This window comes from Oncorhynchus mykiss, chromosome 10, assembly GCF_013265735.2.
Source record: "Oncorhynchus mykiss isolate Arlee chromosome 10, USDA_OmykA_1.1, whole genome shotgun sequence".
NCBI classification, from domain to species: domain Eukaryota; kingdom Metazoa; phylum Chordata; class Actinopteri; order Salmoniformes; family Salmonidae; genus Oncorhynchus; species Oncorhynchus mykiss.
The window spans coordinates 75,049,102-75,068,489 of NC_048574.1; the positions used below are offsets into that span (position 1 = coordinate 75,049,102).

General features: G+C 40.1%; 2 protein-coding genes across 2 annotated transcripts in view; both read right to left on the reverse strand.

Annotated features, from left to right (window-relative positions):
- Positions 1-19,388, reverse strand: part of LOC110516473 (CD5 antigen-like) — a 49,947-nt gene that overhangs the window by 13,372 nt on the left and 17,187 nt on the right. The window lies entirely within an intron of this gene.
- Positions 4,703-7,073, reverse strand: LOC118936366 (zinc finger protein 239-like). Its single transcript, XM_036933981.1, has 2 exons — positions 6,321-7,073; positions 4,703-5,430 (listed from the first exon to the last, which is right to left on the reverse strand). The coding sequence occupies exons 1-2, from the start codon at positions 6,472-6,474 to the stop codon at positions 4,724-4,726; spliced, it is 861 nt and encodes a 286-aa protein (XP_036789876.1). The 5' UTR covers positions 6,475-7,073; the 3' UTR covers positions 4,703-4,723.

Consider the following 19,388-nt stretch of genomic DNA (forward strand, 5'->3'; position numbering starts at 1 on the left):
TGTTATGTAAGGGTCAGACTGTATAAAAGCCAAGTACTAAGAATGAAGAGTCAGTTCTTCCATGGAATTGTTCAGCTTTGTTACTGTTTGTAATAAAGTCTAGTTGAATTCACAGGTTCTGGTTTGGTGAAATAGTTGATTCAATATTTTCCACAACAGTCAATGTGTCTAAACTGCAAGAACGTTGAAATTAAGTTGTTTTCAAGTCGTTATTAACAACAACCTTCAACTAAAACCAAACGTATATTGGACGTTGGGTATCGTCTTCTTTTCAACGTCTTTTCAATGACATTTAGCTTGGTGGTACAGCCCAATGTCAAAACACAGCTTTAATGTGTCCAAATCAATAACCAATATGCAGAAACCATTTGTGATACTGAAAACCTAAACATAAAATGTACCATCTGCACAAACATCTGCAACAATAATCATATTACTGAAACAAGCACCTTTTAAAATGCACCAGCACCAGAAACACTGTTGTTCTGACAAGTAGCAATAAGTCACTGATATCAATTAGAGGACAAATCTGGTTGTTGGTGCTGTTGAAACTAACACAACTAAAAAACACATGGAAATGGGAGATATATTTTACCTCCCTGGTTAGAGGACAAATCAGGTTGTTGGTGCTGTTGAAACTAACACAACTAAAAACACATGGAAATGGGAGATATATTTTACCTCCCTGGTTAGAGGACAAATCAGGTTGTTGGTGCTGTTGAAACTAACACAACTAAAAACACATGGAAATGGGAGATATATTTTACCTCCCTGGTTAGAGGACAAATATGGTTGTTGGTGCTGTTGAAACTAACACAACTAAAAACATATGGAAATGGGAGATATATTTTACCTCCCTGGTTAGAGGACAAATCAGGTTGTTGGTGCTGTTGAAACTAACACAACTAAAAACATATGGAAATGGGAGATATATTTTACCTCCCTGGTTAGAGGACAAATCAGGTTGTTGGTGCTGTTGAAACTAACACAACTAAAAACACATGGAAATGGGAGATATATTTTACCTCCCTGGTTAGAGGACAAATCAGGTTGTTGGTGCTGTTGAAACTAACACAACTAAAAACATATGGAAATGGGAGATATATTTTACCTCCCTGGTTAGAGGACAAATCAGGTTGTTGGTGCTGTTGAAACTAACACGACTAAAAACACATGGAAATGGGAGATATATTTTACCTCCCTGGTTAGAGGACAAATCAGGTTGTTGGTGCTGTTGAAACTAACACAACTAAAAACATATGGAAATGGGAGATATATTTTACCTCCCTGGTTAGAGGACAAATCAGGTTGTTGGTGCTGTTGAAACTAACACAACTAAAAACATATGGAAATGGGAGATATATTTTACCTCCCTGGTTAGAGGACAAATCAGGTTGTTGGTGCTGTTGAAACTAACACAACTAAAAACACATGGAAATGGGAGATATATTTTACCTCCCTGGTTAGAGGACAAATCAGGTTGTTGGTGCTGTTGAAACTAACAACTAAAAACACATGGAAATGGGAGATATATTTTACCTCCCTGGTTAGAGGACAAATCAGGTTGTTGGTGCTGTTGAAACTAACAACTAAAAACACATGGAAATGGGAGATATATTTTCCCTCCCTGGTTAGAGGACAAATCAGGTTGTTGGTGCTGTTGAAACTAACACAACTAAAAACACATGGAAATGGGAGATATATTTTACCTCCCTGGTTAGAGGACAAATCAGGTTGTTGGTGCTGATGAAACTAACACAACTAAAAACACATGGAAATGGGAGATATATTTTACCTCCCTGGTTAGAGGACAAATCAGGTTGTTGGTGCTGTTGAAACTAACAACTAAAAACACATGGAAATGGGAGATATATTTTACCTCCCTGGTTAGAGGACAAATCAGGTTGTTGGTGCTGTTGAAACTAACACAACTAAAAACACATGGAAATGGGAGATATATTTTACCTCCCTGGTTAGAGGACAAATCAGGTTGTTGGTGCTGTTGAAACTAACACAACTAAAAACACATGGAAATGGGAGATATATTTTACCTCCCTGGTTAGAGGACAAATCAGGTTGTTGGTGCTGATGAAACTAACACAACTAAAAACACATGGAAATGGGAGATATATTTTACCTCCCTGGTTAGAGGACAAATCAGGTTGTTGGTGCTGTTGAAACTAACACAACTAAAAACACATGGAAATGGGAGATATATTTTACCTCCCTGGTTAGAGGACAAATCAGGTTGTTGGTGCTGTTGAAACTAACACAACTAAAAACACATGGAAATGGGAGATATATTTTACCTCCCTGGTTAGAGGACAAATCAGGTTGTTGGTGCTGTTGAAACTAACACAACTAAAAACACATGGAAATGGGAGATATATTTTACCTCCCTGGTTAGAGGACAAATCAGGTTGTTGGTGCTGTTGAAACTAACACAACTAAAAACACATGGAAATGGGAGATATATTTTACCTCCCTGGTTAGAGGACAAATCAGGTTGTTGGTGCTGTTGAAACTAACACAACTAAAAACACATGGAAATGGGAGATATATTTTACCTCCCTGGTTAGAGGACAAATCAGGTTGTTGGTGCTGTTGAAACTAACACAACTAAAAACACATGGAAATGGGAGATATATTTTACCTCCCTGGTTAGAGGACAAATCAGGTTGTTGGTGCTGTTGAAACTAACACAACTAAAAACACATGGAAATGGGAGATATATTTTACCTCCCTGGTTAGAGGACAAATCAGGTTGTTGGTGCTGTTGAAACTAACACAACTAAAAAAACACATGGAAATGGGAGATATATTTTACCTCCCTGGTTAGAGGACAAAACAGGTTGTTGGTGCTGTTGAAACTAACACAATTAAAAAAACACATGGAAATGGGAGATATATTTTACCTCCCTGGTTAGAGGACAAATCAGGTTGTTGGTGCTGTTGAAACTAACACAACTAAAAACACATGGAAATGGGAGATATATTTTACCTCCCTGGTTAGAGGACAAATCAGGTTGTTGGTGCTGTTGAAACTAACACAACTAAAAACACATGGAAATGGGAGATATATTTTACCTCCCTGGTTAGAGGACAAATCAGGTTGTTGGTGCTGTTGAAACTAACACAACTAAAAACACATGGAAATGGGAGATATATTTTACCTCCCTGGTTAGAGGACAAATCAGGTTGTTGGTGCTGTTGAAACTAACACAACTAAAAACACATGGAAATGGGAGATATATTTTACCTCCCTGGTTAGAGGACAAATCAGGTTGTTGGTGCTGTTGAAACTAACACGACTAAAAACACATGGAAATGGGAGATATATTTTACCTCCCTGGTTAGAGGACAAATCAGGTTGTAGGTGCTGTTGAAACTAACACAACTAAAAACACATGGAAATGGGAGATATATTTTACCTCCCTGGTTAGAGGACAAATCAGGTTGTTGGTGCTGTTGAAACTAACACAACTAAAAACACATGGAAATGGGAGATATATTTTACCTCCCTGGTTAGAGGACAAATCAGGTTGTTGGTGCTGTTGAAACTAACACAACTAAAAACACATGGAAATGGGAGATATATTTTACCTCCCTGGTTAGAGGACAAATCAGGTTGTTGGTGCTGTTGAAACTAACACAACTAAAAACACATGGAAATGGGAGATATATTTTACCTCCCTGGTTAGAGGACAAATCAGGTTGTTGGTGCTGTTGAAACTAACACGAATAAAAACACATGGAAATGGGAGATATATTTTACCTCCCTGGTTAGAGGACAAATCAGGTTGTAGGTGCTGTTGAAACAAACACAACTAAAAACACATGGAAATGGGAGATATATTTTACCTCCCTGGTTAGAGGACAACCTGCAGAAGACAGTCAGCTACATTTTGGAGAGATGCATTTACATTTAGAGGTTGTTAAACAAAGGAACACAACACTTATTTTCCATCCCTCATCGATATCATGTTGAAATCATTTGTGTGAGAGTGTGGAGATGAGTTTGTCCTGTTAAAACTAACAGCTCAAAAACCACATGGAATCTGGGAATAATGTGTACATCACTGGTTAGAGGACAACTTGTAGAAAACATCTAGCTACATTTTGATTCAAGTGGGTCACCAATGCTGTAAGTGTAACACAGCTCTTTTTGTGTTAGTCACTTTCTGTTATATCATATAAATATCACTCTTTCAATTCAGAGCCTGGATTTTCCCCCTGAGGCTAATATCCATATCATGCAGAAATCAATTGAACAGGGGGCCAACGTTTAGGGTTCTACATTGTGACATTATTAAAATACTCCTTCTACAATGTGAAAACATTCTACATTGTGACATCATTAAAATACTCCTTCTACAATGTTAAAACATTCTACATTGTGACATCATTAAAATACTCCTTCTACAATGTAAAAATGTTCTACATTGTGACATCATTAAAATACTCCTTCTACAATGTTTAAACATTCTACATTGTGACATCATTAAAATACTCCTACTACAATGTTTAAACATTCTACATTGTGACATCATTAAAATACTCCTTCTACAATGTTAAAACATTCTACATTGTGACATCATTAAAATACTCCTTCTACAATGTTTAAACATTCTACATTGTGACATCATTAAAATACTCCTTCTACAATGTTTAAACATTATACATTGTGACATTAATTCATTGATATCATGAAACAACTCCATCATTAATGTATTTTCTGATGTTTGATCAGAGATCTGTTATCAGAGTATCTCTTGTCACATTGACCACAGCTATGAGGTTTCTCTCCTGGGTGTGTTCTCTGGTGTATAATCAGATGGCTGGATGTAGTAAAATTCTTCCCACATTGTTCACAGCTATAAGGTTTCTCTCCTGTGTGTGTTCTCTGGTGTATAATCAGATGGCTGGATGTAGTAAAATTCTTCCCACATTGTTCACAACTATAAGGTTTCTCTCCTGTGTGTGTTCTCTGGTGTGATACCAGGTTGCTTGACTGAGTAAAACTCTTCCCACATTGATAACAGCTGTAAGGTTTCTCTCCTGTGTGTGTTCTCTGGTGAGATAACAGGCTGCTTGACTGAGTAAAACTCTTCCCACATTGATAACAGCTGTAAGGTTTCTCTCCTGTGTGTGTTCTCTGGTGAGATAACAGGCTGCTTGACTGAGTAAAACTCTTCCCACATTGATCACAGCTATAAGGTTTCTCTCCAGTGTGAATTCTCATGTGTACTTTTAGTGAATTTGATCTTAAGTAACTCTTCCCACAGTTAGAGCAGCAGTGCGATTTCTTCCCTGTTGGTCTCCACTGGTGTTTCTTGAGGTGTTCTGATCGGGAGGAACTCTTACCTGCCTCGTCAGCTTCATGATGTTGTTGAGGCTCCCCAGAGGATCCACGATAGTCACATCTCTCTCCTGTGTGAACAACAAGTCAGACAGATGGTTAAAGGCCCACAACAGCAGAAATCCACTGTAAAAGGTGATGACAACAGCGTAGCCATGATGTTGTACAACAATTGACGTCTGTAATGAATGTTACAATGATTTGACAATTGTCTTAAGACAGTCAAGTGAGCAACAATAGTCATATTTTGTCTTGTTTTCACATTAGTAGTAACATCGATGATTGTCGGCTATAAATAAGTTATTACAGTTGCTGAACCCCTAAGCAGTGTGCCAGACAACCTTTGGTCACCAATATAGGCCCCTTTCTGTGTTTGCTAAAATAGGCGCACGAGGGAAATGAATTGAATGTGAGAGTGGTTACATTTATCCAGCCCCCAGAGTGGTTACATTTATCCAGCCCCCATCCCTCAGCTGTTTACCAAACCAAGTCTCAGGGCAGGCATTTTGTTGCTGTTTAAATGCTAGGTTGTCCCTTTAAAAAAGCCAAATCAATCGATCAACCAATCTGCAGTTCAAACAATAACAAAGATGTCATTCCACCACTGTTTTGGTAATAAGATGATGGATGGGTCTGGAGAAATGTAACTACTCTCAAATTCATAGACAGACCTACGGATGCAAGGACTGACCATCCATGAAATCAACATGATAGTTTTAACCATGTTGAGGCTCTACAGTGTTGATTTACATTGTTTCTAAACATTGGTGTAAAAAAAATCTTATTTGGGGTTCTGATGGGGTACAACAGTTGAACTAAGCTCATGAGGCATGTGTTATATTCTTCAAGAATCAATGGCTATAAATAATATAAATGTAGCAATTACATATTTCCCCTTTAACACCACACATCAGTTCAACAACTGCAGAGTTTGTGCCTCTGTTTTTAAGACAGTACTTACTAGTGTTAATCACGGCCCGGTTTCTCAAAACCATCTTACGGCTAAGTTCACCGTCAGAACCATAGGATGCCTTAAGATGCGTTTGGAAAACCGGGCCCAGATATCCAGTTTCCTCCTCTTCGTCTTCCTCCTCTTTTGTCGATGTGACAGTCATCTCCCCCTCCCCCTCTTTCACTCCATAAACTGCATCCTCTTCTCTCCGCTTCCTCTTCTTTTACTGTAACATCCTCCTCCTCTTTCACTCTGAACGAGTCTTCCTTTTCTTCCACTGAAACGTCTTTCTCTTCTTCACGGTAACAGCCTCACCCTCTACTTGTTTTTGTATTGTAACATCCTTCTCTTCCTCCTCCTCTTTCAGGAGAACTTCTTTCTCCGTCCAGAAGACCTCCTCTTCTTTAGCAGGAGGAGAGTAACTTAGTGAACTCATGGTCGGAGATGTTCGCTAGCTAGCATTAGTGACTAGCCTAGTTCTAAGCTAATTTAGCAAACCAGCTAGCTGACAAACCACGTAATTATGTAATTAAATGGGCCAACACGTACATACGACAGAAGTGTGTTTAATACACAGCGACTAATATACACCAAAACAGTGTAAAGAGAGTGAATGTTGTAGCTATGTTTGCTAGAAAGCTACCGAGGTGTCTAACTGTTGTTGTTGAAGGAGCGTCCCGTCCACTAGATTATACGTCACACTGGCAGCGTCGCCTGAACCTAAAAGACGCACATCGCCATCTGCTGACTGGAGGGGCAACGCAGTTGAGGAACCAAAAGTTTATTTTTCATTTATTTCAGTAAAGTTGATTATCATATTAAGTCGTTCAAAGAGAAGCATGTGTTGATTGATTCGTGTTTAATGAGTGATAATTTAAAACAAACTCTAGACCCACTACATATTTACATTAAACCATAGTTCTGACATGGATCATTTTGACCCCAGAGGCATATCTTTTATCACAGCCAAAATGTGGTTCATTCAATTCATCCAATTTTTCATGACTTGTCAATCAACTTGTTCTTAATACATCTAAATCCTGGTTTAGTGTTTCTGTATCAATAAGGACTTTTAACAAATTAAAATCCTTTGGAGTCATTTTGACTCCATCCAAAATCAGCTTTGATAAATAGGACGTTTATTTCAAATCAAAATCACATTTTATTGGTCACATACACGTGTTTAGCAAATGTTATTGCAGGTGTAGCAAAATGCTTGTGTTTCTAGCTCCGGCAGTGCAGTAATACCTAACAAGTAATATCTAATAATTTCACAAATCTAAGTATTTGAATGTAGGTTTCTCTGTAGACATGATCCATCCCACCAGAGGGTGGAGGGGCACCTGTATCAGTGGTTTTGACCAGATAGACACCTGCAGACACACAGTATAGTGCCTCCCATGTTCTCTCCTAAGATTGGACTTTCTATACCACGTATCACCTGACTGTGTACAAAACTGCCAATGATAGAAACCTCTTCCAGTGGTATACAGTGTATTCATTAAGTATTCATACCCCATAATGACAAACCAAAAACAGGCTTGAAATTTTTTGCAAATGTCTTTACTTAAGTATTCAGACCCTTTGCTATGAGACTCAAAATTGAGCTCAGATGCATCCTGATTCCATTGATCATACTTGAGATGTTTCTACAACTTGATTGGAGTCCACCTGTGGTAAATTCAATAAATTAGACATGGTTTGGAAAGGCACACACCTGTCTATATAAGGTCCCACAGTTGACAGTGCATGTCAGAGCAAAAACCAAGCCATGAGGTCAAAGGAATTGTCTGTAGACCTCTGAGACAGGATTATGTCGAGGCACAGATTTGGGGAAAGGTACCAAAAAAATTCTGCAGCATTGACGGTCCCCATGAACACAATGGCCGCCATCATTCTTAAATGGAAGAAGTTTGGAACCACCAATACTCTTTCTAGAGCTGGCCACCCGGCCAAACTGAGAAATCGGGGGAGAAGGGCCTTGGTCAAGGAGGTGAACAAGAACCCGATGTTCACTCTGACAGAGCTCCAGATTTCCTCTGTGGAGACGGGAGAACCTTCCAGAAGGACAACCATCTCTGCAGCACTCCACCAATCAGGCCTTAATGTAGCAATGATTAAATTGTCAACATTTATTTCAATGGACAATTCTGTGAACTGTTCTGTGAAATGTGTTGGCTAGAGATGACTTGCAGGAGCTTGCAGGGATTTGTAGGCAGGCATGTTGTCTACTTTGATGCTAATTAGCATTTTCGAATCTGAGAGTAGAGAGAGACATCCCATTAGTTCCTGCCAAGGCAGCAGCTACTCTTCCTGGGGTTTATTATGGATCCCCATTAGTTCCTGCCAAGGCAGCAGCTACTCTTCCTGGGGGTTTATTATGGATCCCCATTAGTTCCTGCCAAGGCAGCATCTACTATCCCTGGGGTTTATTATGGATCCCCATTAGTTCCTGCCAAGGCAGCATCTACTCTTCCTGGGGTTTATTATAGATCCCCATTAGTTCCTGCCAAGGCAGCAGCTACTCTTCCTGGGGTTTATTATGGATCCCCATTAGTTCCTGCCAAGGCAGCAGCTACTCTTCCTGGGGTTTATTATGGATCCCCATTAGTTCCTGCCAAGGCAGCATCTACTCTCCCTGGGGTTTATTATGGATCCCCATTAGTTCCTGCCAAGGCAGCATCTACTCTTCCTGGGGTTTATTATAGATCCCCATTAGTTCCTGCCAAGGCAGCAGCTACTCTTCCTGAGGTCCAGCAAAAATAAAGGCAGTTATACCATTTTAAAAACATGACAATAAATTCACAACACACTGTGTCCTCAGTCACCTTGTCCCAGAGAGGTTTACATGGTTATCAAAACATCACACCAGGGTGAGTCTAAACAAAACACAGCCCTGTGGGGAAAATGAATGGAACCATCTCCCTGTTTGACCTCTAGTTGTTATGGATATTATGACTCTACAGAGACACACAGTGGACCTGTCAAAATATGTTCCATTGATAAATCACACTTTATTTAACCTCAATGTCATCTTGTGTTTATAGCATCGCCTGAAAAACGCATATCGCCATCTGTTGACTGGAGTGGTTAACGCAGATAAATGTTTATTTTATTTCCAGACAAAAAGTGCATTTTTACATTTCTTTCATTAAATAATAATATAATAGTCAGACAACTGCAGAATTGTAATAAGTATGAATTTAAAACCTACTTCCACATTCTACCAACTCAACAGATGTTTCTCCTACAGTGAATATTAACCAATGAGGTGGGTCTTTCCACATTCTACCAACTCAACAGATGTTTCTACTACAGGGAATATTAACCAATGAGGTGGGTCTTTCCACAATCTACCAACCCAACAGATGTTTCTACTACAGGGAATATTAACCAATGAGGTGGGTCTTTCCACATTCTACCAACCCAACAGATGTTTCTACTACAGGGAATATTAACCAATGAGGTGGGTCTTTCCACATTCTACCAACTCAACAGATGTTTCTACTACAGGGAATATTAACCAATGAGGTGGGTCTTTCCACATTCTACCAACTCAACAGATGTTTCTACTACAGGGAATATTAACCAATGAGGTGGGTCTTTACACATTCTACCAACCCAACAGATGTTTCTACTACAGGGAATATTAACCAATGAGGTGGGTCTTTCCACAATCTACCAACCCAACAGATGTTTCTACTACAGGGAATATTAACCAATGAGGTGGGTCTTTCCACATTCTACCAACCCAACAGATGTTTCTACTACAGGGAATATTAACCAATGAGGTGGGTCTTTCCACATTCTACCAACCCAACAGATGTTTCTACTACAGGGAATATTAACCAATGAGGTGGGTCTTTCCACATTCTACCAACCCAACAGATGTTTCTACTACAGGGAATATTAACCAATGAGGTGGGTCTTTCCACATTCTACCAACCCAACAGATGTTTCTACTACAGGGAATATTAACCAATGAGGTGGGTCTTTCCACATTCTACCAACCCAACAGATGTTTCTACTAGAGGGAATATTAACCAATGAGGTGGGTCTTTCCACATTCTACCAACCCAACAGATGTTTCTACTACAGGGAATATTAACCAATGAGGTGGGTCTTTCCACAATCTACCAACCCAACAGATGTTTCTACTACAGGGAATATTAACCAATGAGGTGGGTCTTTCCACATTCTACCAACCCAACAGATGTTTCTACTACAGGGAATATTAACCAATGAGGTGGGTCTTTCCACATTCTACCAACCCAACAGATGTTTCTACTAGAGGGAATATTAACCAATGAGGTGGGTCTTTCTACATTCTACCAACCCAACAGATGTTTCTACTAGAGGGAATATTAACCAATGAGGTGGGTCTTTCCACATTCTACCAACCCAACAGATGTTTCTACTAGAGGGAATATTAACCAATGAGGTGGGTCTTACCACATTCTACCAACCCAACAGATGTTTCTACTACAGTGAATATTAACCAATGAGGTGAGTCTTTCCACATTCTACCAACCCAACAGATGTTTCTACTACAGGGAATATTAACCAATGAGGTGGGTCTTTCCACATTCTACCAACCCTACAGATGTTTCTACTACAGGGAATATTAACCAATGAGGTGGGTCTTTCCACATTCTACCAACCCAACAGATGTTTCTACTACAGGGAATATTAACCAATGAGGTGGGTCTTACCACATTCTACCAACCCAACAGATGTTTCTCCTACAGGGAATATTAACCAATGAGGTGGGTCTTTCCACATTCTACCAACCCAACAGATGTTTCTACAATGAACACTTTCAGGTTAATTGAAGTTAAATCCCAAAAAGCCTAAACAGGTTTGGTCATTATCAGGGATTGGAGCGTTGAAAGATGATGCACAACAACGGTTTCTTCCACGAAACCACGACAACAATAACCACCGCGGTCAAAATAACTGTAAAGTTATTCTCCATCGAAACGACTACCGCTACAATCGACCTGTTCGCAACACATGGGTATTGGATCTAAACTCATTGATCTGTCAGTAAGCTATGTTTACATGGGTATTGGATCTGACCTCATTGATCTGTCAGTAAACTATGTTTACATGGTTATTGGGATCTGACCTCATTGATCTATCAGTAAGCTATGTTTACATGGGTATTGGATCTAACCTCATTGATCTATCAGTAAGCTATGTTTACATGGGTATTGGATCTAACCTCATTGATCTGTCAGTAAGCTATGTTTACATGGGTATTGGATCTAACCTCATTGATCTGTCAGTAAGCTATGTTTGCATGGTTATTGGGATCTGACCTCATTGATCTATCAGTAAGCTATGTTTACATGGGTATTGGATCTAACCTCATTGATCTGTCAGTAAGCTATGTTTACATGGGTATTGGATCTAACCTCATTGATCTGCCAGTAAGCTATGTTTACATGGGTATTGGATCTAACCTCATTGATCTATCAGTAAGCTATGTTTACATGGGTATTGGGATCTCAGCTATAATCTAATCCAACAAAGGAGTCCCACCAGCTAGTAGTGTAACAAACCTTGCAGGAAAGTACTAGGTGGCTCTGGTGGAAGATCAGACCTCACCACCATTTGACTGATGTTGGGGGCGTGTCTGAAAACTCCCCGTGGGGTTCTTTAAAAGTCTTCCCCGGTTGTGGATCAGTGATCAAGACGTGTTTTAATGATGTGGTCAAACTGTTTACCAAGTGGGGAGTACTGAAGGAAGCATTGAACATGTTGGTCTGGAGGGAGGGGAGGTTTGGGGAGTACTGAAGGAGGCATTGAACGTGTCGGTCTGGAGGGAGGGGAGGTTTGGGGAGGACTGATGGAAGCATTGAACGTGTCGGTCTGGAGGGAGGGGAGGTTTGGGGAATACTGAAGGAAGCATTGAACCTGTTGGTCTGGAGGGAGGGGAGGTTTGGGGAGTACTGAAGGAAGCATTGAACGTGTCGGTCTGGAGGGAGGGGAGGTTTGGGGAGTACTGAAGGAAGCATTGAACGTGTTGGTCTGGAGGGAGGGGAGGTTTGGGGAATACTGAAGGAAGCATTGAACATGTTGGTCTGGAGGGAGGGGAGGTATAACACTCATCCAGACAGTCCTCTGAGTAACCCCCCTGTCTGAAACACTCATCCAGACAGTCCTCTGAGTAATCCCACTGTCTGAAACACTCATCCAGACAGTCCTCTGAGTAACCCCACTGTCTATAACACTCATCCAGACAGTCCTCTGAGTAACCCCCTGTCTGAAACACTCATCCAGACAGTCCTCTGAGTAACCCCCTGTCTGAAACACTCATCCAGACAGTCCTCTGAGTAACCCCAGTCTGAAACACTCATCCAGACAGTCCTCTGGGTAACCCCACTGTCTGAAACGCTCATCCAGACAGTCCTCTGAGTAACCCACTGTCTGAAACACTCATCCAGACAGTCAGCTTGTTCGTCATAGTCACTCTGTGTACCACAAAACCTGCGTATGCAACAGTATTGGCTGATGGAGGCTATTTTCTAGGGTTGTAGGTTGGAAGCTATCAGGGAATTCCTGTCCATCAGCCTCCTGTATAGGTCTGTGATAAAGCCACCAATCTCCTTCTTAATCAAAATGTACAGATAACTTGATTCATGCGCATCAAAGGTGAGGGTGAATTTCAGAAAAAGAAGACGCTCTGGATTGATCACTGGAGTCAGATGTGAAGGAGGAGGTTGATCATCAGGAGTCAGATGTGAAGGAGGAGGTTGATCATCAGGAGTCAGATGTGAAGGAGGAGGTTGATCATCAGGAGTCAGATGTGAAGGAGGTTGATCATCAGGAGTCAGATGTGAAGGAGGTTGATCATCAGGAGTCAGATGTGAAGGAGGTTGATCATCAGGAGTCAGATGTGAAGGAGGAGGTTGGTCATCAGGAGTCAGATGTGAAGGAGGAGGTTGATCATAAGGAGTCAGATGTGAAGGCGGAGGTTGATCATCAGGAGTCAGATGTGAAGGAGGAGGTTGATCATCAGGAGTCAGATGTGAAGGAGGAGGTTGATCATCAGGAGTCAGATGTGATGGAGGAGGTTGATCATCAGGAGTCAGATGTGAAGGAGGAGGTTGATCATCAGGAGTCAGATGTGAAGGAGGAGGTTGATCATCAGGAGTCAGATGTGAAGGAGGAGGTTGATCATCAGGAGTCAGATGTGAAGGAGGAGGTTGATCATCAGGAGTCAGATGTGAAGGAGGAGGTTGATCATCAGGAGTCAGATGTGAAGGAGGAGGTTGATCATCAGGAGTCAGATGTGAAGGAGGAGGTTGATCATCAGGAGTCAGATGTGAAGGAGGAGGTTGATCATCAGGAGTCAGATGTGAAGGAGGAGGTTGATCATCAGGAGTCAGATGTGAAGGAGGAGGTTGATCATCAGGAGTCAGATGTGAAGGAGGAGGTTGATCATCAGGAGTCAGATGTGAAGGAGGAGGTTGATCATCAGGAGTCAGATGTGAAGGAGGAGGTTGATCATCAGGAGTCAGATGTGAAGGAGGAGGTTGATCATCAGGAGTCAGATGTGAAGGGAGGAGGTTGATCATCAGGAGTCAGATGTGAAGGAGGAGGTTGATCATCAGGAGTCAGATGTGAAGGAGGAGGTTGATCATCAGGAGTCAGATGTGAAGGAGGAGGTTGATCATCAGGAGTCAGATGTGAAGGAGGAGGTTGATCATCAGGAGTCAGATGTGAAGGAGGAGGTTGATCATCAGGAGTCAGATGTGAAGGAGGAGGTTGATCATCAGGAGTCAGATGTGAAGGAGGAGGTTGATCATCAGGAGTCAGATGTGATGGAGGAGGTTGATCATCAGGAGTCAGATGTGAAGGAGGAGGTTGATCATCAGGAGTCAGATGTGAAGGGAGGAGGTTGATCATCAGGAGTCAGATGTGAAGGAGGAGGTTGGTCATCAGGAGTCAGATGTGAAGGAGGAGGTTGATCATCAGGAGTCAGATGTGAAGGAGGAGGTTGATCATCAGGAGTCAGATGTGAAGGAGGAGGTTGGTCATCAGGAGTCAGATGTGAAGGAGGAGGTTGATCATCAGGAGTCAGATGTGAAGGAGGAGGTTGATCATCAGGAGTCAGATGTGAAGGAGGAGGTTGATGGCCACATCAGTGAATTGTACTTTTTGGAGAAAAGTCCTCTGGTCTGATGAAACAAATATAGAACTGTTTGGCCATAATGACCATCGTTATGTTTGGAAGAAAAAGGGAGAGGCTTGCAAACCAAAGCTCACCATCCCAACTGTGAAGCATGGAGGTGGCAGCATCATGTTTGTGGGGGTGTTTTGCTGCAGGGGAGACTAGTGCACTTCACAAATTAGATGGCATCATGAGGTGGGGAAATTATGTGGATATATTGAAGCAACATGAAGCAACAAGCTTGGTCGCAAATGGGTCTTCCAAATGGACAATGACCCCAAGCATGCTTCCAAAGTTGTGGCAAAATGGCTTAAGGACAACAAAGTTAAGGTAAGAAATTTTAACATTCATTACAGACGTCAATTGTTGTACAGCATCATGGCTACGCTGTTGGCATCACCTTTTACAGTGGATTTCTGCTGTTGTGGGCCTTTAACCATCTGTCTGACTTGTTGTTTACACAGGAGAGAGATGTGACTATCGTGGATCCTCTGGGGAGCCTCAACATCATGATGCCAACGAGGCAGAGAAGAGTCTCTCCAGTTTATATCACCTCAAGAAACACCCACAGGGAATAAATCTCACTGCTTCTCTGACTGTGGGGAAGGTTGCAAATCTTCATCAGAACTTAAAGAAGATCAGAATTACTTAAAGAAGATCAGAATCACTAAAAGTGAATTCATACTGGAGAGAAACCTTATAGCTGTGATCAATGTGGGAAGAGTTTTACTCAGTCAAGCTGCCTGAAAACTCACCAGAGAATACACACTGGAGAGAAACCTTATATACCTGTGATCAATGTGGGAAGAGTTTTACTCAGTCAAGCTGCCTGAAAACTCACCAGAGAATACACACTGGAGAGAAACCTTATATACCTGTGATCAATGTGGGAAGAGTTTTACTCAGTCAAGCTGCCTGAAAACTCACCAGAGAATACACACTGGAGAGAAATCTTATATACCTGTGATCAATGTGGGAAGAGTTTTACTCAGTCAAGCTGCCTGAAAACTCACCAGAGAATACACACTGGAGAGAAACCTTATAGCTGTGATCAATGTGGGAAAGGTTTTACTCACTCAAGCTGCCTGATGGTACATCTTGAGAGCACACAAGGGAGAGAAACCTTACCACTGCTCTGACTGCGGAAAGAGTTTTGTTAGTTCAACAGATTTAAAATCACACCAGAAAATACACACAGTAGAGAAACCTTATAACTGTACTCAATGTGGGAAGAGGTTTAATCACTCAAGCTGGCTGATAGTACATCTGAGAGCACACACAGGAGTGAAACCTTATAGCTGTGATCAATGTGGGAAGAGTTTTGTTACATCTAGGCATCTGACTATACAGCAGAGAACACACACAGGAGTGAAACCTTATAGCTGTGATCAATGTGGGAAGAGTTTTGTTACATCTAGCCATCTGACTATACAGCAGAGAACACACACAGGAGAGAAATCTTACAGCTGTAGTCAATGTGGGAAGAGTTTTATTCAGTCAAGTAGCCTGATATCACACCAGAAACACACACAGGAGAGAAATTTCATAGCTGGGATCAATGTCAGAAGAGATACTCTGATAAAAGATCTCTGATCAAACATCAGAAAATACATACATGAAGTAGTTGTTTCATAATATCAATGAATTAATGTCACAATGTAGAATGTTTAAACATTGTAGTAGGAGTATTTTAATGATGTCACAATGTAGAATGTTTTAACATTGTAGTAGCAGTATTTTAATGATGTCACAATGTAGAATGTTTTAACATTGTAGTAGGAGTATTTTAATGATGTCACAATGTAGAATGTTTTAACATTGTAGTAGCAGTATTTTAATGATGTCACAATGTAGAATGTTTTAACATTGTAGTAGCAGTATTTTAATGATGTCACAATGTAGAATGTTTTAACATTGTAGTGGGAGTATTTTAATGATGTCACAATGTAGAATGTTTTCACATTGTAGAAGGAGTATTTTAATGATGTCATAATGTAGAATGTTTTCACATTGTAGTAGGAGTATTTTAATGATGTCACAATGTAGAATGTTTAAACATTGTAGTAGGAGTATTTTAATGATGTCACAATGTAGAATGTTTTAACATTGTAGTAGGAGTATTTTAATGATGTCATAATGTAGAATGTTTTCACATTGTAGTAGGAGTATTTTAATGATGTCACAGTGTAGAATGTTTTAACATTGTTGTTGGAGTACAAAGGATTTTAATTTGTTAAAAGTCCATATTGATACAGAAACACTAAACCAGGATTTAGATGTACAAGTTGATTGACAAAGTCATGAAAAATGGAATAAACCACATTTTGGCTGTGATAAAAGATATGCCTCTGGGGTCAAAATGATCCATGTCAGAACTATGGTTCAATGTAAATATGTAGTGGGTCAAAATGATCCATGTCAGAACTATGGTTCAATGTAAATATGTAGTGGGTCAAAATGATCCATGTCAGAACTATGGTTCAATGTAAATATGTAGTGGGTCTAAATGATCCATGTCAGAACTATGGTTCAATGTAAATATGTAGTGGGTCTAAATGATCCATGTCAGAACTATGGTTCAATGTAAATATGTAGTGGGTCTAAATGATCCATGTCAGAACTATGGTTCAATGTAAATATGTAGTGGGTCTAAATGATCCATGTCAGAACTATGGTTCAATGTAAATATGTAGTTGGTCTAAATGATCCATGTCAGAACTATGGTTCAATGTAAATATGTAGTGGGTCTAAATGATCCATGTCAGAACTATGGTTCAATGTAAATATGTAGTTGGTCTAAATGATCCATGTCAGAACTATGGTTCAATGTAAATATGTAGTGGGTCTAAAGTTTGTTTTAAATTATCACTCATTAAACACGAATAAATCAACACATGCTTCTCTTTGAACAACTCAATACAATATTACACTTTTATGAAATAAATGAAAATAAACTTTTGGTTCCTCAACTGTGTTTCCCCTCCAGTCAGCAGATGACGATGTGTCTTTTTATTTTAATTTATATATATTTTTTTACAAACACTTTCCTCTCGGTGGAAGTTGGTTTTGTGAACGGAGAATTTGTCTTATATATTTATTACAACAAGATCTCTCAAGTAAACCCACGCCTTCCAATCTGAGTTCTGGATAAACTTTGTAATCATTACCAAAGATAAGATGGGTTTTCATTAGTGTAGTTAGACCCCTGGGAACGGCTTTGAGTTCTGGATAAACTTTGTGATCATTACCAAAGATAAGATGGTTTTCATTAGTGTAGTTAGACCCCTGGGAACGGCTCTGAGTTCTGGATCAACTTTGTGATCATTACCAAAGATAAGATGGGTTTTCATTAGTGTAGTTAGACCCCTGGGAACGGCTTTGAGTTCTGGATAAACTTTGTGATCATTACCAAAGATAAGATGGTTTTCATTAGTGTAGTTAGACCCCTGGGAACGGCTCTGAGTTCTGGATAAACTTTGTGATCATTAATAAAGATAAGATGGGTTTTCATTAGTGTAGTTAGACCCCTGGGAACGGCTCTGAGTTCTGGATAAACTTTGTGATCATTACCAAAGATAAGATGAGTTTTCATTAGTGTAGTTAGACCCCTGGGAACGGCTCTGAGTTCTGGATAAACTTCGTGATCATTACCAAAGATAAGATGAGTTTTCATTAGTGTAGTTAGACCCCTGGGAACGGCTCTGACCACAGAAATAAACTCTCTGAAAGGTATTGGAAACCCTTTCAATGTTATAAATTGTTCATATGTGAGAATATTACCTCTGTTGTCAAAAACATCAAGAACAACGTCATTATTCCTCTCATGCCAGCTGGGGTAGAACAATGACTTATTCCGTACAGTTATGTCTGAATTATTCCACAAAATAGCTTTATGTGGGGATAAAATGTGCAGGAAACCTATTTTCCAGGCCAGTAAAGCTTGTTGTTGAAACCTAACTAACTTTGAGAGTTTACTTAGTGTAGAATTGCTTCAGTTATCTGGTGTTGAAAAGTCCCACACCACACCTTACCATCCCATGGGTAACGGCCAAGCAGAACGTCTGAATCGCACACTGGGTGGGCGAGACTACTGGGTTTCCACCCTTCTTCTTGATGTTCAGACACACCTCTAGGCTGCCGGTAGATGTTATGTTTGAAAGTGTGCTGTTGGATGGGGACACAGTAGATGTGGATAAGTAGGTCCAGTCTCTGGGTGAATGAAATACCATATTGAATCAGTATTGATCAAACATCTTTTCAACCAGTTGATCTTGAAAGTGTTATTTATGTCACAAAGTCCAACACTTCCAGACCTCCTTCAGCTCTTTTATTAGAGGACTGACTCTTTTAGTTGGTGAGATTTATTTTTCCAGATGAAGTCAAGAAAGGTCTTGTTGATCTCTTTACAAGTAGCAGGATTTACACATAAAGATAATGAGGGGTACAGAAAACCAGACAGTCCCTCTGCCTTGGACAGATGTACTCTCCCAAGTATAGAAACATCTCTTTGTAGACAATTATTACATATCTTTTTGGCATTCTTAATTTTAGGAGAGAAATTCATTGTCTGACTGTTTTTTGACAGATGTATTGCTAAATATTTAACACAGTCCTTTACAGGAATATTTTACATTTCTTTATCATCAGAGTCAAATAAACACAAGATTTCTGTACTGTATAAACACTGCTAATACAACAATAGTGCTAGGTGTCTGTACTATATTAACACTGCTAATCCAACAATAGTGCTAGGTGTCTGTGCTATATAAACACTGCTAATCCAACAATAGTGCTAGGTGTCTGTACTATATAAACACTGCTAATACAACAATAGTGCTAGGTGTCTGTACTATATTAACACTGCTAATCCAACAATAGTGCTAGGTGTCTGTACTATA